This window comes from Odontesthes bonariensis, chromosome 24 (assembly GCF_027942865.1).
Source record: "Odontesthes bonariensis isolate fOdoBon6 chromosome 24, fOdoBon6.hap1, whole genome shotgun sequence".
In the NCBI taxonomy this organism is placed as follows: domain Eukaryota; kingdom Metazoa; phylum Chordata; class Actinopteri; order Atheriniformes; family Atherinopsidae; genus Odontesthes; species Odontesthes bonariensis.
Genome location: NC_134529.1, coordinates 18,679,242 through 18,705,010, shown reverse-complemented (window position 1 = coordinate 18,705,010; position 25,769 = coordinate 18,679,242). Strand labels below are relative to the sequence as shown.

Sequence of the window (25,769 nt, the reverse complement as noted above, 5' to 3'; positions counted from 1 at the left end):
AATAATTCTTCAGAGATTTATGAACTGTTAATGAAGTCCTTCATCGCAGATTGTGAAAGGGACTTTGTCGAAAGTTGAAACAGAAATAAATGTATAATTGATATCAACTGGATCCTGCTCCAATATCTGAGCGAATCCTCTTAGAGAACTTCATATAAAAAAAAAAGGATTAATAATATGTTCAATAACTGTGCTATTCTCTGGTACTTTGTGGGAAAAGATTTAGGTAAAAAATGTGAGTAAAATAACAGACGGCAGAAAGAACAGGGATTCTACAATAAAACCACCGCCTGTGGTTTTATTGTCGAAACCGGTTGTCTGTACGGATTAAAATGCCACCTCTGCATTTCTACGGCATCTCTGGGAACATAAAACATTTTCAAGGCTGAAAAATGTGCAGAGGAAAAGCTGAAATGAAGAATAATGGAGGGAGGAAGGTGCAGCTGAACTAAATAAACAGCCTTGACTAAAACGGAAACAGAAGGGAGAAAAGTGGACTCAACTTGACCTTGTTGATTTGATTTGGGACTGCTATAAATGAATCCCTCATCTGACAGTGCATGGCTGTTGCAGGCAAGTTCAGATCCAGTTGAAAAATAATGTTATTAGCCATTTATAAGAGCAAATTACTAGGAGTTTAGTTAGGATTTATCTGGGGCTGGACTCACACAATTCTAATCTCTGGATTTTGAGTTTTGTTCCAATTTCTGCTCCTATTAAAGCTCTAATAGAGGGAAAGATGAAGGAGCGAGGGAGGGAGAAAAGAGGTCTGAGGAGCCGAGAAGGCCCAGTTGTGCAGCTTCATTCTCCTTCCCCACTCCATTAGTTCCCAGCCATCTTTCTCCATTTGGCCAAACATCAATTTCCCTTCCTTTTTCTCTCTCTTTATCTCTTAATCCTCTTTTCCATGCATTGTTTTTTTTCTCCTTTCCTCATGTACTTGCACTTTCTCTGATGCCGAGCTCCACGAACAAATCACATTAAACTCAATCAATTCAAAAACTACAATTCCCTTACAAGTTGCTGAACAATCTCAATCAGTTCTTTGTTGACGGCACAAAATCGCTTTTGGAACAAAGCGTCTCAATTTCGCGACTGCAAAGAAAATCCACTCGCTTGAGTGAAAAAAAACTGATTGAGATGAAAAACCAACTCTTTCTTCATCTGCGGTTTCTCCATATGCGTGTAAACCGTGAAACTGGGTTTGTGAAATCTGGTATTGCTATTCACTGGGTTAATGACTACAAGTTTTATTGTCCCGTTCTCCCTTTGTGGGGGATTTTTGGGGTGTGAGGTAGAGGTTTAACACAACCCCCCCCCCCCCCCCCCCCACTCAAATCCAACACATAAAAGTAAAATGAAACACTACGGTTGCAATCGTTCCTACTCCGATAAGTTGGGTCTGAAACGCAATGCTGATTTGTTAATTAGAAACTGGGGCTTTCATCTGTCTGCAGGAAAAATTCACAAAGAGATTTGACTATGTGTGCAGTGGTGACACATCGTGCTTTTCACTCACTGCCAAAAGAAGCTGCTAATGGTCATCATTTGAATATTTGTCTGTATTTTTTAGGCCCCACAGTATAGACTTTATTTCATTCCATTAAAATTGTAATCACTGGCAATAATTACGGAATCATTACTATGGAAACTGGTTTACTTTATGTGCAGGACTCTTTTTTTAAACCCATAAATTAGGTCTCAGCCACAATCACCCGCTCCCACAAATCAGTTCTACTTTCTTTTTCTTTCACCTCACACAGCTACAACTGTGTGTTTCATGAGATCGGGACTGAAAGTGTAAGTTCCCTTTGAAACCGCGGTTCGTATTGTTAAGTTTGTAACGCATTGCCGCCTATGTGCATTTTCTTTATTCTTTATCTCCTGTGCATTTCTCAAGCACAAATATTTACAATGTACTTGTGAAATGGATGTTTTGTGTTTCCTTTCAAACTTTTCTAGCAAGCAAATCCCTAAGCAGTACTGCATCTACAATAGCTTCAGAAGCTAAAATGTCCAATGTCACTGAAACAGGGGGAAACCCCCCCCCCAAAAAAAAAACTTCAAAATGATTTAATATGGTGGGATAAAGTAAAAAATATATCTCGCACAGTCGCTGGCAAAAATATATACTTGCATATAGTAGACATACTTACATGGAGCAATCTAAAGTGGCAGTTTCTGCCCATAAGGTGAATCAATAAACGTAGATGGACTTCATAGGCAAAGGCTACATAGGAGGCAGCACTTTAAATACTTTTTGCTTGAAGAAACGTTCCGAGAGAAGCTACCATCTGTCTGGGATAATATTTACATATTAAGCCAGAGTAACCTCTTTGGTTATGCGGTGGAACTTTCTGTTTGTAGGTGATGAAATGAAGCCCGTGAGGAGAAAAACACCCAGCCTACAAAGTGTAGGAGTGTGGAGGTTTTACCATTATATGGAGATTCATTGCTGGAGCCATTGAATGTATCGAATAATTGAAAAATAAATATTTAAAGATGAAAAAAAAATTAGTTAAAGGTGCTGGGTCTTTCCGCAGGATGACACACAGAGCACAAATCCAACACCGCAAGCGCACGGTTGAAATGAAAAACAACACAAGGACTGTTTCACAATCATTGGCAATGGTTCTCGAATTCCTAATTTCCCATCTAGATCACTTATCTTCTGTCTTACCTGTGTGAAAAATGGCTCGTAGATCTCCACTCCTTTGTCCGAGCCCTGCGTCAAGACCTCTCTGCCACGATGCCAGCTGTAGCGGACGGGAGGGTTGGAATTGGCCACACAGCGAAGAAATACAGTCCTCTCGTAATAGAACTGCTCCTTGGCCTCTCCTATACTTTGGTGTACCGTAACCACTGGGTCATCTAGGTCTGTGGGAGGACCACACACACACACACACACAGAAGAGAAAGCTTGCAGTCACGACTTTTTCATGAACAAGTTGCAGATCTCTCAGATCAATCGATGACACTGACCGCATTTCATAAATAAATATGTATCTGCCCGGCTGGGATAGAAATAAGTACCTAATCGGGTATGAAATCTTTCAAGTATCAGCAAACATGAACACAATCTCACAAACCGCGCCGCTTGATTGTGGTTAAAAGTCAGGTCGAAAGGGTCAGAATTCTCATCACATTAGGAGAGCCAGTTATCGGCACACACTTGGGGGTCGATATGAAAAAAAAGAGGTGAGAGGCCCACTACTTAAACTGCTTAAGTCAATAGGATGCAGCCCAAGGGCACATTGACTTCCCAGTCAAATCGAGCTGCTGTGGGTTTCGAGCTGCATTGTGAGCTTTAAAGAAAAGAGAGGATGATAACTGCTGCCCTCAAAATGAAGTTTGATGCCCATCACTTCAAAGAATTCTGTTTGGCTGGCCTCTGCTCTGATTTGGACACTCTGTGATCTGACGCATCGCTCCAATCCCCAACAGATTTGAGGGAAGTTTTAGTTGAACACAAGACAGCTGGTTATTTGAGAAAGCGCTTGTGGTTGATTAAATGGATTCAAAGTTAATCATCTTACTCGGCTATCGCATTAAGCCTTTGCAAATGGTGTTCATCATAGTGGTGGTGTCTTTTAGCATGCTAATGCTCGCCTCTTAGATTATGTCCATTTGCACGCTCAAAGAACATAGGGAGCCAGTCGTTTCCCTTTCATCTTCATCCGAGATGCAATCAGTTTTTTAACTTGAGCAAAAAGGCAATTTAAGGGAAAGGATGAAGAGAAGCTAAAGCAAGCTATCCCTCGTGCTAAAGTTCCAGCAGATAAAGGTTGACCTATTGCACATGAAGGGGAAAGTGGCGGAGTGTATTAATTAATGTGTGGGGTTATACCAGCGAAGGAGAAACAAGGTGGATGACTGAGATGGCGGGTTTTTGTGTGTGTGTGTGTGTGAGTGATTGACAGTGCTTATGGCTTACAACAAATGAACACCCACATTCTTAATGATTATATGATATATGATGGTATAATCAGTGAATGAATTTGTCATATTTGAATCAGGAGCTTTGGGTCCACTGTGGATTTGCTGAGGATCAGGTCCTCGTCAGGGTGCCTGTGGGCCACAGTGCCAAGCATCCAGCCCGGACGCACCAGCCAGAGAATGCTGATTCCTCAGTTTCATTAAAGACGTGTTCTGCCCTACAGCCCCTTAATCAAAATCTAGCAGCGGTCAATACTTCATCCAGGATCCATTACAGTGTCTCAGGTAAGAGCAATTACCTTTGAGGTGGGGGTGGAGAAACAGGGAAGGTGGGGGGTGGCAACACTGCTGAGAGGACAGCAACTGCAGGGCCGTTTTAGAGGAGCAGATCGCTCTAAATAAATACACTGATTCATTATGGGAGGAGGAGGTGGAGAGTATGAATCCTACATCTTATCTCTAACTCTGCCTCATCCGTTTCCTGCTCCAAACAGTCAATTTACCAACTGTGGCAGAAATGGAGCGATTCATTGACAGCCCTATCTACCGTTGGATACACGTGTCTTTGAACGCCAGACCTGTTAGGAGGTGGTGGTGACAAGAATGAGAGTGTGATTTTCTGTGTGTGCGCTAGGTGAGCAACGATTTGAGCTATTAATAGGGCCAAAATGATAATGCAGACTGGGAGTGGATGCTAGAAGTGCAGAGATAAATATGGAAATATGGAAATGTACGCACTGGATTAAAATTTGATGAATTTCAAACAAAATTCCACCTCCACCATCACTCTTTCTCCCATAAGGATGTTGTGTGTATGTGTGTGTGTGTGTCACTCTTGTGCAATTAGGTTCTTAAGTCACGCTTGACTGATTGTGAAGCTTAAATCCCCGAGCCCAGAGGAAAACTGCGTTGTACAGGCAGCCTGCGCCAGAGTTGTTAGGGTTTGTAATTGCAGGTTTATGGCTTGAGAGGCCGGCAAATCTTTCCATGTACAGCTAAACGCTCCAGCGCACTAACCGTAGCATCACTCCTGCTCACCTCTACCAACCATGACGAGTCTCAAATCTCTGGGTTCCTCTGATATGAAGACATGGGGGTGGGGGTGGGGGGGGGGGCAGCGTGACACACAAACGTGCAAATGCTTGATGCAGACGGAGGTCTCACCGGAGAAGCACTAAAAAAGCTTTAACACCCAGTTTATCAGCAATCGTGTCAATCTCAGAAGTGAGAAAACCTCAAACAAAACCTGAAGATGATGACGTTCCCTTGTGAATGGCAAAAAGTAGACTGCTGCTTTAGAGACCTACCAAAACATTTGTTGTACAAATAGGCGCAGGTGAGTTCTTTGGATGTAAGAGAAGGTGAAGACTAAAAAGGCACTTCATTATCACATCAAACCTAAGCTCATCCCTTTTATGTCCCATCATTCTCCTTGTAAAAAAGCCAGCACCTGCGTGATAACATGTGCATTACTCCACTCCACCGACGCACACACACACATCTTGGGGGCTGCCTCTCAGCTGTTAATCAAATGCGACTTTGTAGATTTTTTTTTTAATCGGGCTTTGATGTCTTTTAGCCCAAAAAAGCTGATTTGCTGAAGTCACCACAGGAACAGAACACCTGTCGCTCGTGGCAGGGACATGCAAATGATTTCACCTAATGACTGTCCCATAGGGAGCCGTCGACCTGAATGACATCTGTGTTTCTCACGAGAAGACTAGAGACCAACAAACCTCCCTTAGTTTTAAGTCGGATCATTTCAAATCTATGCAGATATGTAGCCAAGCCAACGTAGCTGTTATCCTGGATTTTGGGAGTGGATTAACACAAGGTAAAAACAGCATTTTGCTCCATTTGTTGATTAGGCTCCGGGTGTCGAAAATCAAGCGGGCACTGCCCGTTTAAAATATTTCTGGTGAGGCGCACAGCTTGACAGCACTCGTCTGAGTGATAATGAGATTATTTCTGCCATGGCGCTGATTGGCTACTCGTTAATTCTACCTGGGCGCTTGCTGGACTAATTGTCTTTTCAATCAAGAAACCATTGTTTCATGTTACGAATTCAGACGAAGCAATCAACTCCGAGGAGGGGATGAAATCAAAGCTTTGGACCCAGAAAGGGAGAAAGTTTTCCAAATTGCACAAAACCACAGAGGCAAGATGGTGAGTCGTGTTGAGATAAACCAAGACCTCAGTTTACATTTAAAAAAAAAAGTTGAATTATTCCAAATGTTCTCTAACTCCAGAAAACATGTTGCTCTGGTAAGCAACATTTTGTCCACATATTCTACACAAGAGAAGGTTAAACCTGGAAATAAAGTGATGTGACATAAAAATTACACCTGGTTTTCAATTAAAAAGTTTTAGGTATCAGGACATAACAATATATCATCTGGTCCTTACCAGGTCCTATATAATTACAGCTGAACAACATTACATGACATATTACTCTGTTGTATTCAACACAAATTAAGCCAAAATGTGGAAGCAGTGTGTAACTGCCTCCGACTGAATTATAAAGATACGCAGCCAGCTGCTGCTAATCAAATACACTTAATGGATTGATCATCAGTAAGTGTGAGCACTTCTATAAAAGCAGAAGTTTGTTGGTCTGGAGCCTATAGGTGTGTATTAACAGAGTGTCAAGGAGGAAAGACATCAGCAGTGAGAAAGATTATTCACACGGAGAAAACGTTCATGATAGCTGCCAATCATTCTGAGAGTGGACGTCCCAGCAAGTTCACCCTAAGAGGCCTTATACACCAAGCAGACAATCGTCTATTGGGTCCCGTCTCTCTCTGGAGTTTTTTGGTGTCTGTGCCCACTGACAGGTTTTTTCTTAGTCGGTTCAACTTGCAGAATCGCTTTGGTTACTGTTGGTGAAAGAGGTCACTGTGGCTGGCTGTTCATATGAAATGAAGCAACTGAAGAGCAACTGTTAGTTATAACTCAAGATAGACCGCCTTGTTTTAAATTTCCGAAGAACACAGAGGGCACGCCTCTGTCTAAGTTTCTTTTTTTTCTAAGTTACCTTCCAGTTTCCCTTATTGTATAACATACACACTATAGCCTCCTTCTGCAGTGGCCAGTTCTGTCTACTTGCCTCGGCACAGATTGTACTTCATGAGCAGCAGTTGGAACAAACCCACAGAGGCAAGATGGTGAGTCGTGTTGAGATAAACCAAGACCTCAGTTTAAATTTAAAAAAAAAACTGCCCCTTTCAGACCCCTTAAAGTGGATGAGTTTAAAGCCGTTAACACAAGTACAGTAATAGAAATAATGGGTCTGTATTGCTTATTTTGCAGATCTGTCTATAACTGTCAGATAATCCAACAGGTGGTAAATAGTTGTGAGAAAGCAGAGATTAGTCCTTGCCAATAGTCTTTGCCTGAAATGTCTAGTTTTCAACTGTGTTGTCGTTAGCAGAGTTATAGTGATAGAATCTGATATATTTTTGTGCGCCTGTGTAACATGAGTGTGACGATGCACTGTGTAATATATGAGTCGTGGATGTTTGTGTGTACTGCAACGTTGAGGTAGTTGTGGAGATTGGAGGCGCTACCTCGCGGCGCTGCAATGATGTTGTTCATTTGAGGTAGTATTTACCTCAATAGAATAATTTTCTATCAAGTCTTGAAACACAAATGGTTAGAAATTAAAGAGGGTACCGTCCTTTTCATATGATTTTATATAGGCCAACAAGAAATCTTACAGGACATCATAAAAAGAACAGTAATATTTTATTGAAATGTCAAATAAGAAAGTACTCGTGCTTCCACCTGCTGCTCCCTTTGCTCTTTCAAAACAGGCAAAATATACATGTAAATCATCTTCTGTTGTAGTAAAATAACAATAATAATTCACTATCTTAAGGTTGCAGGTTTTTCTACCTCTGCACAGACCATAGTCTCTCTTATTCCTGTCTTTGGACATGATTCTTGCTCCCTTATGAATATCAGGCAGACATTCTGATCTGTAGAATATTTGGCTGTGAGTTTTCTTGATTTTCAACAGTCAATAATTGCAAAATTAATTGTCATGCAAGTTCTGTATTCTAAACGCTCATTGAACATTCTGTCTTATTCTTCAAAGTTGATTTTCCCTTCAAGGCTTTTTGAAAAGATGAAAGCCAGAATATCACTGAAGTGTCATTTAACTTGAGGAGAGAAGACGGTGTAACTTGAAGTGGGCAAATTTATATACAGCCAAAGAGTGGGTGGAAGTTGAAGAAGGCTGCAGACAGAAATTCTTGAAAGAATATCAACTTCCAGGCCTCTTTTTATTTTCATTTTAAGCTGAAGTTTGAGGACAAAATCCAATAACCAGTCCATTCATACAATCATGAGAAACAATAAGGAGCTTGATAGTTGAGTTTGTGAGAATAAAAGCTCCACGTGGGAATGAAACTGAGTTACTGTGAAGCGAGAATTCAACAGGAGATCTAGAGTTAGAAATAGGTATTTTATGCTCGTTATTAATGCAGTCTGACAAAAGCAAAAATTGCAAAAGCAACATGTAACATCACTGTGCTATTTGTAAACACATTACATCAAATAAGGCAGCGCAAATATATAACACGATACACTGTGGATGATGAGCAATTTCAGTCTGCCACTTTATGCGTTTCATTTATGCGGGTCAAAAGATTAATAAGCTACATTAGGGATTTATAACATCCATCTCAGGCAGAGGTTTCTGATGGAAAAAAATCCAACGTGTAATTTACTGACAGAATATTTGCTGTCCCTCCATCTCTCAGCCCTTTGGCAACAGTGACCTCTACCTCATGGATACACTCCACAATAACTACCTCCTGCGAGCTGGATCCATTCGGTGTCAGCTGTTGCTTCACACTAAAATGTGATTGTGGTGGCGGATGGATGTGTTTGGAAGCTAGGCGAGGGCATGATGCATCTATTTCTGCAATAAGTCCACTCTGACGGTGGTGCCTGTGTAGCAGAGATATCTCAGTGAAGTGAATATCATTCTCAGCGCTGTGAAATATGAGCGGCAGCAGCTTTGTGGGCAGCACTGCTCTCCTGCCTAAAAGGAAGGAGAAGAGAGAAACCAGGCAGCTTCATCACAGTCATTGTGGGACATTCAAATGTGACAGAGATTTCTGTATTCACTTCTACACCAATCAGCCACAACAATGAATCCACTACCAGGTAAAGTGAGTTACACTGCTCATATTGTTACAATGAGATGTTCAGCTGGGAAAACCTGCATCCTGGCATTAAAATGAATGTTACTTTAATACTTGCCACCGAGCAAAATATTTTTGCAGACCAGTCGCACCCACCACATGACAGTGCTCTCCCACAGTAGCAGCCTCCCCCAGCGGGCCCACAAATTGCAAAGGAAGGGCTCAAAGGATACAACAAAGAGTGTGAGATGTGCACCGGGGGCTCCAAACTCCCCAGATACCAGCCTGCGAGAAGCAAAGCCAATCCTCAAAGACCCCATCCCACAACCCACAAACCCAAACGATCCATTGCCATCACCAGTCCATTATTAGACAGGGGATCATGATTTTATGGTTGATCAGTGTATTTTATGGGTGATTGGAGGCACTGGACAATAAAGGCGCATCTCACTGGTTTTACAATACACATGTTTGGTGCTTCCGCAAAGATCATTATTGCATTTCATGCCTGATTCGAAAACAGAAAACATTCCTACAGGATGGTCTATTGTAGTCCAATTGAATGACTTCATTCATGTGGATGCAGGCAGTATGTTTGATCTCTTGAATCTTACACAATAAACTACCAAAACCGCTGTAAACATCTTGGTCATTATCTAACATTATCTGAATGAAACATATTCGTCAAATGTTAAGACCTGCTTTGTGGAATTTTTTGACATTTTAGGGTATAGTTGCTGGGTTTCTTTCAGGGAATTAAATAAAGGAGTCATAACACTTGAGGCATTTTTCTTGGCTCAGATTGGAGACTTCCTCGACTACCAAAGGGAATTCAAGGAACCTCCAAACCTTATTTTGGGGCAAAGTCGTTAAAATTTGCAAGTTTTTTTCCACAATAATTTACTAGCAATGCTAAACATCGTGGACTGCATGGTTCCCTAGCCCATTTTTTAGTGATGGAGTTGACCCAGCTGCCTGAGGAAAAACAGAGCCGTCTTTGGAAGACAGCTCCCGAGACCAAAAACGAGTGGCAGTGTCACAGTCAACACGGACAGCTAATATCCACTCTCAATTGACACTTAACTAGCCCGGATTCAACAATAACACCAAATCATAGCCAAACAAAACTACAGTGGGAGGGATTAAACATTCAAGTACTGGGTCCAAATCAAACACAAGATGGAGACCGCCAAATGCAAAACTCGAAGCTTCTAAACAGAAGTAAACAAACCAGTGGAAGACATGTCAATGCAGATAACAAGGCCAGCTGCTCCCCCTGTCTTTGCGCTAAGCTAGCCCACTAGTATGTAGGGTATAATGCTAACATGATGGGTTTAATTTTCTCATCTAAGACCATACGTGCATTTCCCAAAGAGACCAGAACAGTTCCACAAAGGACTGACTACATACAAGGAAGGTGTGTGTTATAATGCTGAGACTTTATTTCAAACGACTAATTCTAAAGACTGAAAATGAGGACTCTAATATTTATGTTTCCCATTTTCAAAAATTAATTTAAATGCAAATTCTGTATATTCCGTTTAATGTTTTTAATTAATTTATTCACAAATTTGGGAAACGTGAGATTGTCTTCACATAGCAGGCTAATATATATATATATATTCTCATTTATTCACAAAAGAAAACAGAGGCTATGCACTCAAACATGTAACTTCTATTGTGAAATGCATTTAAAGCCCCCACTTCACCTCTTCAATAAATGTGATGATTTCAAAAAGACAAAAACATTCTGCTTAAAACGAGAAGAGTGAAAAACAACAATTTTCAAGGAAGCTTTTGAAAACACACCCATCTAACTAGCTGTGCACGCAAATGAATGTCACTGGCATTTAACTAACAAAACTAACACCAACAAATGATGCACTGATTTTGGTTGCATTAAAGTCCGCACTGAAATCTGCTGTCTAAAAAGAACACTGCAGTCTCATTAGGTTAGATGCCTCCCTTATGTGGGCAATTTCATTTGAAATATTACCCATGAATGCTATAATATCTGTAGTTTTACACTGAATTCTAATCAAAGAATCACTTACAAGGGGTCAAAGCTACTGTTTTAAAACTAGAAAAGGCCAGAACTTTATCATTTGAGGTTCATGAAGGCTGCTCTTCTGTCTCTATTTCTCTTGCCAAGAACATTAACCCCAAATGGCGGTTTGAGTTAAGCCTTATGAAGGGCGACACACCACCAATGCCATGTCTGCTGTTTGGCATGCCTCTGTGGTACTGTGTAACAAGTGCTGAATTATTCATATAGTATTTCCACATTCCTGCCTCTACTTGCAGTTACATTTCTGCAGGGGGAGAGAGAGAAATGTAATGTGGCTTCTTCTCTCTTTCAGTGAAAGATCTTCTCCATTTGACTGCCCCAATGCTTTCATGGGCTCTCTCTTTGCTTATAACTATCTTGAGCCATCATAGAATATTCATTAAGTATGAAGGTAATGGTTGATAACTGTCTGAGGCTACAGTCATCAGGTCTAGTTAATTGTAATTACTACCAATTACGTGGCTCTGCAAAATGGAGTCAATGGAGTAATAGCCAACGACACAACCAATTGGACATAGAGGACAACGGCCTTGTTAGTATTGTCAGAAGATACTTTAATGTTTGTAAATGAGTGGATGATGTGTCCCTCCATCGGGATAAAGTCATCCAGTGCTTTAAGTGTGCTATAGCTTTAAAAAGCAGACCTGTGCTCAGGTTCTTAGGACAGCTGCACCTTCCTCTTCCCCAGGTTTTCCAACGATGCCATCTTTGGAGATGCTCAGCTTGTCTGCATGTGTGTGTAAAACAGAACACTAGTGTTTGTTTGTGTGGGGGTGCACGTGTGTCCACACGGACATTGCATGTGATAAATTGAAGGGTAGACATCAGCAGCCTCACTGCAGAGGCTGCAACCCCTCACTTCCTCCTGGTGATGGAAATGGAGAAATAATGAGGCCCAGTTCAGCTCTGAGTGTGTTTGTGTCTGTGTGTGTTGGTGTGGGGGGGGGGTGAGGAGTAATGAATCTCCTCTTCATCCTCTCCCTTAGACAGTGGCGTCTGCCTCTGTCCATCTCGTCTCTAATTCATCTCCCTGGAAAACAAGCAGGGCCACAGACCACTGATCTAAACAACAACACCTAGAAACTCTCCATTAGGGCTGGAGGAAAAGCACCAGTGACATGATGGGGTTTCAGCCTAATCACCTTCTGCTTTGTTTGGTCTGGACGAAGAGATGATGCAGAATAGTACCTGGATCAGGATGTTTTGGGGCATTTATGAGTAATTACAGCAGCAATACTAATAATACCAATAATAATAATAATAATTATGAGGATAAACTCATTCTGCAGATTTTTTTTCTCCTTATATTTTACATATAATTTGATTTTTTGTCAATCTAATATCAACTATTAGGAATCGTCTTTTCATGTAACATAGTCTAAGTTAAAAAAAAAAAGGCATGATGGATGTATTGAATGCAGGAGGCATATGTGTGAGACATGATCAAATGAATGGAACAGCAATGTATCGCAAAAAAAGAGTGTGTAAGAGAAAAAACTGCCTTTGATAAACTGCCTTGTTATAAACAGCAGGCTAGCCTGTACTCCGTTGATGCTCGTTTCACTCCAGAAAAAATATTAGAGAACCTCTTCTAACTTTCTGCTGTTGCACTGGCATTAAAATATCTTCACAAACATTGAGTGTATCAGTCGTTATGCGTTTCAAATACGGAAAAAAAAGATATCTATTAACAACCACCAATGAAAATGGCATCATTTCTGGAATGGAATTTAGATTTCTAAAATCAAACATCATCAACCTATTTGAACATCAAATTACTTCCACTTAAGGAACACATTTTAGGTTGCAATTACTGGCTCCAAAGTTCAATGAAACAATTCACTTATATAATAAATTCTGAGTGATTTATTATATAAGTCTTATTCATCTGTCCTTGTGACTTTTTTCTTTCAAACATCATATCAGTCACTGAGAGTCAGAAAGTGCAATTTGGCTTAACAATTCACTTTTTCAAAAGGATGTTGCTTTCGCAAATGTAACTCTGTTATTTCAATGAAGCCTCAAGGTTTGAAAATATCTAATTATTCAAGCCAACCATTCAGTGAGCCATTCTCATACGCAGTTTATTTTAACGTTACGCTCCCAGCTCAGAGAAAAATGATCCAGCCTCGTCTTTATCCACTTTTGCCTTTACGAACAAATTCTCATCAGCAGTTGCATAGCTCGCTTAACCTAAGACAGAAATGAGCTAATAATGTTTTAGCAGTAATTTGTTTTGTTTTTTAAATAGGAAATCAAAATTGTAATGTATGTTATTTACATTTTTCCTGGTTGGAAATTGGAGATTCAGAATTCAAATTTGTCACTGAATGGGGGACATTTTCTGTGTTTTGTCATAGCTTCTTTTTGTAAGTGGCTTTGAAATGAATAAACAACAGTTCTTAATATTAATTGCTAAAAATTTAGCACGCAGAGGAATGACTGACAGTGAAGTCCAGGATTTATAGAGATGATATTCAATGGAGGAATTCTGACCTGATTATTTGACTGTTCTGTATGAACATTATGGCCAGTTGGTGACTGTTTTTTGACAGTTTTTCTCTTTGGGGTGTGGTGTGTTAACGACCTGGGCCAGTCAAACATGAAACTTATGATTGTGAGAGAAACCAGTACCTGCTGTAAGTAAGTATGTGATAATAGAACTGCCAGCGAAGTATTTATTTATCTATTTTTTCTAAAATCGGTTCAGTGTTTTGCAGTTTAAGCTCGATTTGTGGTGTGTGCTAGTGTGAGCTCTCAGCCTCATTACAACATAATTTCTCATATATTAATAACATGCTCCCAGGGTTACTGAACGTAATTTGTGTCCAAATTTATGTTTGAATGGTTGCTCAGAGCTGAAGGACAGATCTAAAAAAATTAAATAAACAGACCCCAGAGAAGAGTAAGATGGATTGGCGTCTAGCTATTCACTTCACATTAGGGCATGGAGTGAACCAGTTGCTATTCAAAGTGCATTAAATTAATGGTAGGGAAGCTGTTGTAGTGTCTCTCTGTGATATTTTCACCAAAAACACACGTCTCCTTTCAGCTGTGTTGAAATCCAGAGCGATATCCTTTTTAGCTTTTGTCCATATACAAAAATACTAACAAAATATGAATAAAAGCTAGCTGTCATATGCTATCTTTCCCTTCCTGGTGGAAGGCTCCATCAAGAATAGAAAAAGCAGTTCCAATTGAAAGCCTACATCAAATAATCACATTAGCATACACAGCACAAACAGACTGCAGTATCTTTTAAGCTGCTAATGGTGAGAAAAACAAGGCACGAGGTTCCCTCTACTCTGATTAAGGGGCCCCTCTCCAGAGAAAGTCCTTGAAAGAGTAATGGGCAGTCTTGAACTGGCTTTACTTCCATTAACCACACAAGCAAACATTTACATAATGTACACATAATGCGCTGATTCATTCCGTCCTGATTCAAACAAGGCTCAGATAACTGACCATGGCTGTATCACATCATTCATCACGCCAGCTCATTTATATCCAGAAGCACTTAACAGGCACCACACATACCTCTACATCACAGCCTACATACATTACAGGGTCGTTTTAGAAAGTTGGAGATGACTTATATAGAGGATTCTGAGATGGAGTTTGTCGGCCATTTTTGACAAATAACAGTCTGCATTCTAAAATTCAGGATGTGGCACAGCATGAATGCATTTTGCTAAATGAATGGAAAGTGGACGATTGTATGTTTTCTGAATCAGTAGCCAAAACAATGGAGCTGATTAGATAATCCCCAGAATGAAATGCCCACAATTTTCCGGGTCATATTTTCTGGCTGACGAGTCCATGAAGAATTGTCCACAAGGTCATCCTCATTCATGGAGAAGTGTGAGACTGAGATGATGTGCAAACACTGCAAAGTGAAGCTGGCTCCACATGTCAGCACCACACGATGCATGGGTGCACCATTTCCTCACCTCAGGAACAGATATCTGTGTCTTTTAATATTCTCATGATATGTTGTCACCGTTGGAGTCATTTGTCTTCTGGTTTCTCTGTTCATCTGTTGCTTTTGTAATTAACAAAAAAAAAAAAACGAAAAAAAAAACTACAGGAGAAGATTTACTGTCACGGGGCTGCCAAATTTCACTTTGCAGCTTGAGTGAGATTGGGTTATGTGTGCACGTCTGACGAGGTTGAGCCTCACATTTCTGCCAAGAGAGGATGAATTTTAAATGCTTCATTAAAATGTGAGCATGCACGGATGGAATTCCATTCATCTAAAAACCTACAAAATCTGGACACACACACACACACACGCAAGAAACAAAAATGTGTCGGTGAACAGATGCAAGAAGAAGCCAGTGAGAAAAGAAATTTAACTTTCTATTGTTATGGTATGAGAGAAGATGGGCCGAAGGGTTTATTTCAGGGTACATACAATGCAAAACTAATTAATACACTTCAAATGCTGTTTGCACGCAGACTATATCTTTTTTAAAAGGGGAAACCCAGTGCTTCATTAGAATTTGTTAAATGGCAGTAAATGACAGCCAAACAAATATTTCATTCTTACCGCCTGTGAGCTGTGCGAGGCTTCGAAATGTTATCAGCAAATTCGAAACAATACAGAAACCTTTTCAGATTTAGGAGGGAAATCAGAGTAAAAATTGACTGCTCCAATGGAGTTTTAAGTGCTGGAACAAAAAGAGCCGCCGGACATCATTTCCTGGTTCTTGAAGATTGTTTCACCTCTCACCCCAAAAGGATCCTTCAGTTGTTGTAGTCTGGGAGCTCCACACTTACACGCTGTTGTTGGGACATTCACGACTCCACAGTTGCAGGAATCACATGCACATGTTTGTGTTGTCGTTACCTGCGACTTGTCTGGCAAAGATGTGAGATGTTTTCGTCACCCGAGGTGACATCAAGTTGTGAACAGTTGTGGAAAATGATACAAACCTATCATTGTGCTCCTCTGATGGAGCTCAGGACTCAACATGGAGAGTGCCACTACAGTATGTAGCCACTCGTTTCACCACTGAATCAGTGGCAGATGACCCGTAAAGAATGTTTTTTCTCTGGAATCAGATGCTCATTTATTGAATTTCAATGTTAGGGATAATGAATAATTACAATAATGTAGTTTTTCCTTTTTTGAATAGCTCTATGTGTGCAAAGTAACACTTAAAAGTAACACACTGAAAATGTAAAAAATGGATTCCGCTCCTGTTAGATGTTTAGAGAAACACAATTTCAGTTTTTTACTAAGCTTTCAGCAAGTGGATTGCATTCAAAGACAGCACGAGATTATCGGCGGTCCTTATTATTATTACCAGACTTTATTCCAATCAAAGTCATCTTTTAAATGAGCATGAGCAAATGTCACTACATCTGAAGCAGTGGAACACTAGTTTTATTTTCCTTTTCCCCTATTCATTTGACATGGATGACACATAAAAGCTAACCCACCAAAGGACGTGCAAAGTCTATGTTGATCTTCAGCATAAAAGTTGCAGTAAATTAAATTCTCAAACCAAATTTTTCCTTCCCCACTTCTCCAAAGACACCGAGCTTACATCTTGTTGCGTGATGATGTTCACCTTCGACATTGTTGCATCGGCTGCAAATACGGAACTGAAATACAGTATTTCTTTCCCGCCTCATGGCCTCTACTGAAAGGTTTAACTGATGCAACATTTCAGGGACTCAAACCTTTCCCTTGGGTGGGCTTGTAAAGGAAGAATGAGATAAACGTATGAACTAACAATGACACAAATGCAGAGAGGATGCAGAAAGCTAAACACAAAAAAATAAAAACACTAAAATAGAAACTGAAACTGACAGAAGGACAAAAGAGAACAAAAAGAAATAGGCAGGAAACAAACCTTCTGATACAGAAAAAAAACAAAAACCTTAACAGTAAAGAATTAGGACTGAAAACCACAGTTACTGTGAGAGCAGACACAGACGAGTGTAAATTAGCATCCACAGACTTCTTTGTACTTTGGGACTGAAAGCTCTTTGTTTTTGTCAAGCTATTCAAAGTCTATCAGAAACTGTTGTCCACAAGTTCCTTCAGTACTTTTATATTTGAAAAGTGTAGACTAACAAATTCATGGGCAAGGACATCTATACATTTACAAAGAAATTGCATAAGTTTGAGAAAAATAACACCGTCAAAACATCTATTTTTCGTTTTGTATTTCATGGTTTCCAAAAAATATCAACTATGGTCAAGCGAATGATGTCCTCTCTACAACGCTCACAGACCAGCACTGTACATGTGGCTGTAACAAAAGTACTACTTGGAATTCTAACAGTTTATAGGTGTAGATTTCAGCCTTACTGCCTGCACCAACTGAACATAAATACCAAGTCCAAGGGAAAAATCAAATGTGACCCCGTTAAATGTGTAATAGCCTGGTCGCTGGTCCACAATAAAGGTTTCCCCCCCCAAAATAAAAAAGCTGTAAAATTGTAATAGTCCATCTGGGTTGCATCTAGTGTGGTTCTATTTCTTTTATTACAAACTTTTTTTTTTGAAAGTCCACTGACCCACTTCATTGTATTTAATATAATATATAATATATTTAATATAAACTAATTTGAAATTTAAAGCAAGCAACCCACTTAAAGGCAACAAGACAAACTAAAGGCTAAAAAACAAATTCAGCTGCTGAACAGTCTCTGGTCTGTTTAGCTGAACAGATTCTCCTCTTCGTGATGCTCCACACATTTTCAATAGGAGACAGATCTGCACTGCACAAATGCCAGTCAAACACACACCACATTTTTTTCGTAAGTCATTTAAAATGAGATCTGTCACAGTTTTTGCAGCAGTGGTATCTTCACACATATGAAGTCCTCCACGCCGTCCACACAGACGCACCTCCATACCATGATGGATGCTGGCATCTCTCTCTGATAGCGGCCTGGGAGGCCTTTTTCTCATCTTAGGCACATAAAAGCTGACGTCTCTTTTTTTTTTTTTCCCCTTACCCCAAAATCATCTGAAACGTGGACTCCTCTGATCACAACACGTTTCCACTGTCTCTCTGTCAATTCAAGATGAGCTCGCCCGGATCCAGAGTTCTCGATGGGGTTTCTGTGCGGAACTGATATGCTGCTTTCGCCTCGGGTAAATACAGTTTGAGTTTCTAGATGCAACAGCAGACTGTTTTTAGTGGGTTTGGGTTTTCTGAAGTACTCCTGTGCCCATGAGGCTATAATGGCCATGGTGACAATGACTGTTTCTTATGCAGTCCTGCCTGGGGGCTTAAAGGTTATGTGCCTTTATGAGTGAATCTTTACATGCATCTTTTCACAATATCAAATAGCATAAATATTGAAGAGGTTTTTACAGCCCTTTCTTTCCCTCAACTTTATCTGTAAAAGTTTTGTATTTAGTTAGCACTTCCCTGAAAACTCCTCTCTTAAATCAAGTAAAAAGGGAACCGTCTGATTTTTTTCTGTCATACTAAGCAGAGCTCAGCGGTGCCAATGTCAGCTACATGAATCATCATCTGTTGAAGGTGCTGACTGTTTGTAACATGCAGATGGCCAGCCAGACAAATTAAAAAGCCAGCCAGAATAAAAGGGAAAAAAAATATCCTCCGTTTATCCACGTAAGAGTTGAAATGAATCCTTTATGTGATTAGAGGGTCCACCAGCTAACAATTGCATCTTCCTGCGGTCCATAACTCAACCTATTGGACCTGCCTCCAGCATTTGTGCATACAACTAAACCTACTTATCAATAGGCTCCTCTGAGATAACCATCCTACCCATTTTCCTTTTATAAACACCCAAATATATTACCTAGTCTCTTTAGAAGTACCTCTCCGGGGTATATAGATGCAAGCATATAGTGCAAACACCAGTAATGAGGAGGGATACAGGAGTTAATAGGAGCCGCACAGGATTCAGTCAAATCTAATTTTCATCACCTGGTTCTGTTTTTCTGCAGGTTAACACTTTCGCCAATTAACCTTTCCCTTCTCTTCCTTCACAGACACATTTACGAAGGCACCTTGCAGCAGGGCAGTGGCACGAATTGGACACCTGATGAGATAGGAAGCGTCAGTTTTCCTGACCGACTGGATAAAGCAAAGCCAGCACGTCTGCAAAGCAAACACCATCAGCCACAGCTCGGTCTCTGAGCTCCTTCATGAACTCAATCGAGGGCGGGCAAACATAAAGCACACATACACCCCCAAGTCACCCGGCTTGCGCCGCAGCACAGTGTTGCACAGCTAAGGAAGCGTGTGCCAACACAAGTTAAGCCTTTGACATGTTTGTGTGAGTCAGGACCTCACTGGTGGAAAGTGTGTTCATGCATAAGCATGTGCTTGAACCCAATGGGCAGGCTCCATTTTTGTTTTTCTCTCACGCGCACGAGCGCAAAAAGAAATGGACACACACATTCGCACGTCTCGAAATTAAGACGGACACTGCTGTTGCCAAACCCCCCCCCCCCAAAAGATTCAGGTTCCGACCCGAGCCCATGTGCAGACAAACACACAAAATAAACCCACGCGTTGTCCTCATTAAAATTCTCTGGCTTCTCCACCAGCAGTGTGAAGTAAGAGCTGTGCAAGTCCCTCCAGTGATAACAGAGAAGCAGGCTATTGTCTTATTTTAATCCCTTTGAAGGAGTGTGGAGAGAAATATCAGGGAAGAGCGAGGATGTGTGTGGAAATGATATCTACAGCCTCGTGAGTTGGTTTCCACAATATAGGCCGCACCTGATTCTTCCAGTCTTCTTCATCTATCCACAAATAGCTGTCTGGCCAGACAACATCAGTATCATCTGCTAAATATTAGCATGTGGACAAGCAGAAAAAAGGTGTTCCTGTTTTCCTGTGAACTTAACAGTTATTTTTCCTTCTTCTCCGAACCTGCACGCTCTCATTTCATTCTCAGCTGCAGAGCTTCTTCGACTCGTTTTAAAGAGTTTCAAAGTGGTCCTTCATCAAAGCCGGCACGGTAAAATGCTGACCTGGACTGAGCGGATTTAAGACGCGATAATTTGTTTTCCATTCGAACATCAGACGCAATCCTTCTTTTTCCACTCTCTATCCGAGTTCATTTGACAACTTTGGGCACCAGTTAATCACTGGAATTGTGTTGGGCTGTATTGTTTTTCAATTAGAAGTGGAGTGTAGCTCCACAATCATTTTCAGAATTGATTAACATTAAGTACATTAGGCTCGGAATTAAATGATTAGAACGAATGGAAATTTTTACAAAATGTCAGATTCTAATAGTGTAAAATGCGTCAGAGGCTTCTACGGACAAAAGTGCCCTTTTGCAAAGACTAAAAAAGCAAATGTTTGGCTCACACTTCGTATCATTATTCACTCTGGGTGATCTGATCAGAATCGGACAACGCCATAACGTGTGTGTTCACTCATGACAATCAAACATGTCCCCACATGCAGTCAGATCTGTATACCAACAGACAGCTGTTCCACAGACAGCTGAGCAACAAACGGAACGTCAGTATTGTTTCTGTGAAATCATAAGAAACATTTCACGACTCAGACATGAACACATTTCAGGTTCACCTGAGTCACATTAACTGTGAGATTATTCACAAACATCCCAATAAGCTCAGTTACGCAATATCAAAAAATATCATTTTTATCTTTAAATCGGTTCCTTGAGCTAATGATTTCAGCACATAATAACCTCATTAGTGCAAATTGTTTAGAAAACTAACAAATATAACATGATTTATAAAAAACAAATGTAAGAAGGAAAAGAAATGTAAGACATAAAGGGGCATTCAGTCATCTCACTGAGTGTTTTCTTCTCTGGTGAAATTACACTGTGCCGGCACTGGTCAATGAACTCTGAGCCTGCGATAAGTGTCACCTGCAGAACTCTTAAGCCCTCCTCGATCGGTCACTCAATGAAACATTAGAGGCTGCAGCGAAATTAATGCAGCTGATATTAAATGAGAACACTGAAAAGATTCCCCAGTAGGAAAAAGAGTGGAGCTCATCTTAAGCTTAAGATCGATCAGTTTAGGAGTTGGGTAAGGTTCTTTATTAACTTTGCAGAGGGCTTTCCCCACAGACCTAACTGTGGACAAACACAACTGAGGTGTCAGCAGGTATACAATGTGCTTCGATGGACTTCTGAGCTTTCTAAATACATTAACTTTGAGCTTGCTATAGCTAATATCAGCTCCTCTGGGCAGCCAGGGTGAGTTATTCCCATTAATTATCCCTTACTGGTTTTGTCAGCTGATCCTTAAAAAAAAAAAAAAACTCAAGTAAACTTTGACTTTCTGTTTATTTGATGCTTTGTGCAGGTATATCTGTCTGTTTGCATATTTACTTTTATATCGACACATTTAAACTTTTAACATTTATCCCAAAACCAGTATAGTCAAACGGGCATGAAGAAAGACGGCAGGAAAGGAAGCACACTCGACTTAATAAAGATACAAACACAGCACTGCGCAAAAGTCCCGAGCCACCCCTCATTTCTTTATTTTTTGCCTCCAAGCAGACAGACTGTCCTGTATATTTTAAAGTTGTCTCGAATAATAGTTCCCCAGGCCTTCTGAAGGTCTCTCAAAATTTGGCTTTGGATTGCTTTTACACTGACTTTCATCGGAATGTGTTTCTCGTCTGTCAAACGACTTAATTATGAATAATTCAGGAATGAAAAAGTCACCTAACTCAAGGGATTAGACAGTGTTGTGTCTTCACACAACAAACAAGTTGGCAAAGAACCCATTTTAAATTGGATCCTTCAGCACTTACTGGCAGTGAGTAATGCGTTTGCATTTTTAGGTTGTACTCGAAAAGGGACCAAAGATGACACAGTTTTACACCTTAGAAATAACTATTTGGGAATCACCTTGTTGGAGCAACAATACTATATCTATCTCAACGTGGTGTTGTAGTGAGTTGCAGGCAAAAAAAGAAGTGGCAGGCCTATAGCAGATGAACAGTGTGCCAATAAGTCCCTGCAGGTAAAACATGCAGTGTTAAGAAATGAGAGGTGCCTCAAGACTTTTGCACAGTACTGTGCAGACGAATCTTCTGATTCAGAATTTGAACATTGTAAAACAAAATACTCGACTCCAGGATGGAAGAGCACATAAAAATGGCGTCATTAGGGAAAAGGCAAGAGAAACCAACTGTAGGAACATCTCTTCTGGTTGTTAAGCCTCTTAATGTAAGAAATGCTGTTAGCCCTGTTAGTTTCTCGACACGAGGAAATGATGCAGCCTTTTCTACTTGCTTGTTTCGCTTTCATAAGTAAACAAAGGGGCGCGACTGGAGACATGAAAGATAGAGTTGAAAGAGACAGAAAACACAATTCAAGGTGCTGTTGTCGGGAGGTCCGGCACCATAACACCAGTTTTGAAACTAATTAAAATTTGAAGCTGCAAACCACTGAGAATAGCATGTGCTGAGGAGGTCCATCAATTAAATTCACCCGCAGGGGACGGCTGCAACATTGCTTAGTGGGAATAACGTGCTTCCGCTGGCTGTGCAACACAACACAATGCTTGTGGAGTGCACACACTGTTACAAGGCCAGATGCAAGGACATGATATGGAGAGTAATTTTAAATGTTATTGTCTAGAAAAGAGAGTACATGCAATATCCGTCCTTCACAAAGGAAACAAAATAAAAGAACATGCTGCTGCACTACTGTATATTATTGATACATTATATTATTATTTATTAATGAAGTTTTTTCTTTTTAGATAAAGGTCATAGTCCACTCCCACTATGATCTATCTATCTATCTATCTATCTATCTATCTATCTATCTATCTATCTATCTCTCATAATACTGTATTATTTCTGTAAAGTGTGTAAATATACTGTTGTCTGCACAGCTTGAAGCTCAACTGAGCTTTGGCATTCAGCAAATAAACAGTCATTAATTTGCCTCTAACAGCACAAAACCCCCAAAATGCCAAACGATGAACCTCACTAACAAACCATGCTCTCTGTACTCAGGTTTAGCCTTCGCTGTGATATCTGGCCTCATTTCCATGTCTGCTCCCTGAGCTCCTTAGTGCAGCCAAGGTGAAATGGTGCACACAGAGAACAAGGCTCTGACTGTCAGCTGCTGAGATGCGTTCAGCCCAGATCTCCTGCAACACTCGGGCCCTTCCACAGGCTTTCCAAACAAGTTTCAATTCCACAACCTCTGCTCGCGTGTCAGTCCAAATAAACAGGTACAAGAAAGTAGCCCACACACTGCGAGAGAATAAGACAGACATGAAAGCAGAAAGTGCCAGGAGAAAGGAGAGCCAGTGGATAGTGTGTTTGAGAAAGAGACATTTAAAGAGAAACTGAACTCTGGATTCCAAGATGGAGCCTTCTCCATTTAAATGAAAGCAGTTTGGTTTCACAGAGGGGCAGCATACTATGCTCCTACAGAATGAGTCGTGCTGCGTTTCTCAGTGACACCGGTAGAGGTTTTTTATTGCTTTTCAGTTGCTGAAGCCATCATTACCATAGAAAACTAACTTCCATAGTTAACTACATAGTTCATTGTCAGCTTGGTCGTCCTTGTCATTTCCGTGATTAATGAACCGTTGACGCTGTCTGAGCCAGTTGACTTTTTTTTTTAGGTTATTCAGTGCCATCACTTTGATTGGCTGTTCAGTATTGTGAATGGTCACTATCAGCAATGTGACATTAACCATGTGTTTTTTTCCATTGTGTGAAGCTTAAAGACTTTTTTAAAGTGAGGCCATGTGAAATACTTAAAAGCAGTTGGTGTCCCATCTGCAGCAGACAGCAATCAGAGCGCTCTGACAACGTACCTTTTGACTTTCTTCTCTTTCATTAATATGGTAGGTTGAGACCCCCTAGTGGCCTGGCGAACTTCCGTTGTGTTTTGATGTTTGCAGCGTTTCTCTCTTGCATGTGTTTTGAAGTTTGCAGCGTTTCTCTCTTGCATGTGTTTTGAAGTTTGCAGCGTTTCTCTCTTGCATGTGTTTTGAAGTTTGCAGCGTTTCTCTCTTGCATGTGTTTTGAAGTTTGCAGCGTTTCTCTCTTGCATGTGTTTTGAAGTTTGCAGCGTTTCTCTCTTGCATGTGTTTTGAAGTTTGCAGCGTTTCTCTCTTGCATGTGTTTTGAAGTTTGCAGCATTTCTCTCTTGTAGTATTAAAATGATTAATAGTTTAGATGGTTTTAAACGTGCTTTGAAAACCTGGCTTAGAGATCAGTCAGTGTAGGATAGCACTTTCATAGTAATAATTTGTAATTGTGTATGCTATATATGTAATGTTGTTTTAAAGTTTTTGGTTTGGTCCCAGTGCCACTCTTCCCATTTTAACATCTGCTGCCATTCAACATCTAGGACCACAATGGAAATAAGCTTTCGAGCTTTATTGTGTTATCCTGGCGCTCTGTTTTTTTTTAAATTTAAGTATGTGGTGCGGTTTATATGGAACTTAATCATGTATTTATTTTCTAATATGAACGGAGAATGTCAAATCATTCATTCATTCATCCTGGGTCGAAGTTGGAAGCGGTGTTCGCATGGTTTTCATGGTGTTTTTTTCTTCTCCACATGCTGGCAACATGATGTGACAAAGCAGGGGGGCCATTCATCACCTCTGGTTCTCAATGTCAGTTTGATGTATAAGAATTTTAAATGAAGAATGAAGATATCCCCAAGTTTGTTTATTTATTTGTTTTTTTCCCTGTGGGCTACCATTACTCCAATGAAAATGACTATGCATCAGAGTAATTCAAAAAGCAACAGCAATTACAGTAATGCCCCTTTTTATAGATACATCTGATAAAACAGGCCAATAAAGCCTTTTTCTTTGCCAGTAATAGCTTGTTTATTCTAGGTGTGCTAAGGGCTACGGTGTATTTTAATTTCCAGCAGAGGAGCCTGTAACTTTGACAACATAAAGGGAATGCCATCACATTGTATCTTTCAGGCTGTGTTGGGCCTCAGTTTCTAAAAGAATAACTTTCGGAAATAATTGGGTTTGTTGTTTATGAAGTATTATTCTTCCAGCCTCTACGGGGTGAGTCTCCATTTGAGACACTACAGTCGGTAAACATATGTTTGCGTAAAGATAAGTGAGCCGTGCCCACTCCTGGAGCCCTGAGCGCAGCACTCTTAGTGAAGATGCACCCGGATTTCAGGTTCCCATCAATGTTGTTTGGAGCTGGAGCAGATAATTACACGCAATCACCGCATTGGACGAGGGACCGAATGGTGTTTAACACTTTCCCTTTGCACTACGATGCAAATGCTTTCACTGTTTTTTCTTTTTTAATCAGAGTAAAATACAAAAAAACAACAACAAAAAAGGGAAAAACCCATAAACACACACACACACACACACACAAACTAATACAAACATCAGCTCAAAACATCTGTCTCAATGGCTAGTGACAACTGCATGAATAAAAGATGACATTACACAAATAATATACAGAGACCACTGAAAGCGAATGTAAGTTTAACTGAGAAAGGATCAAGTGCATCATATTTAGTGAAACATTTTTTTGCTCCACTAGCTCTTAATTTCTCTTTAAAGTACTGAGGGGGCCGTCGAAGATACATGATTTTTTTTTTTTTTTTTTAAAGAAGCTGGGTGTAAGAAAGAAGACGGGGATCTTTGCTGTGGAGCA

General features: G+C 40.3%; 1 protein-coding gene across 1 annotated transcript in view; it reads right to left on the bottom strand.

Annotated features, from left to right (window-relative positions):
- LOC142375370 (MAM domain-containing glycosylphosphatidylinositol anchor protein 2) overlaps window positions 1–25,769 on the bottom strand; it is a 210,725-nt gene that overhangs the window by 104,346 nt on the left and 80,610 nt on the right. Inside the window, exon 4 of the mRNA XM_075459371.1 lies at window positions 2,681–2,877. Within this exon, the coding sequence (XP_075315486.1) occupies window positions 2,681–2,877 (197 nt within the window). The remainder of the gene's footprint in view (window positions 1–2,680; window positions 2,878–25,769) is intronic.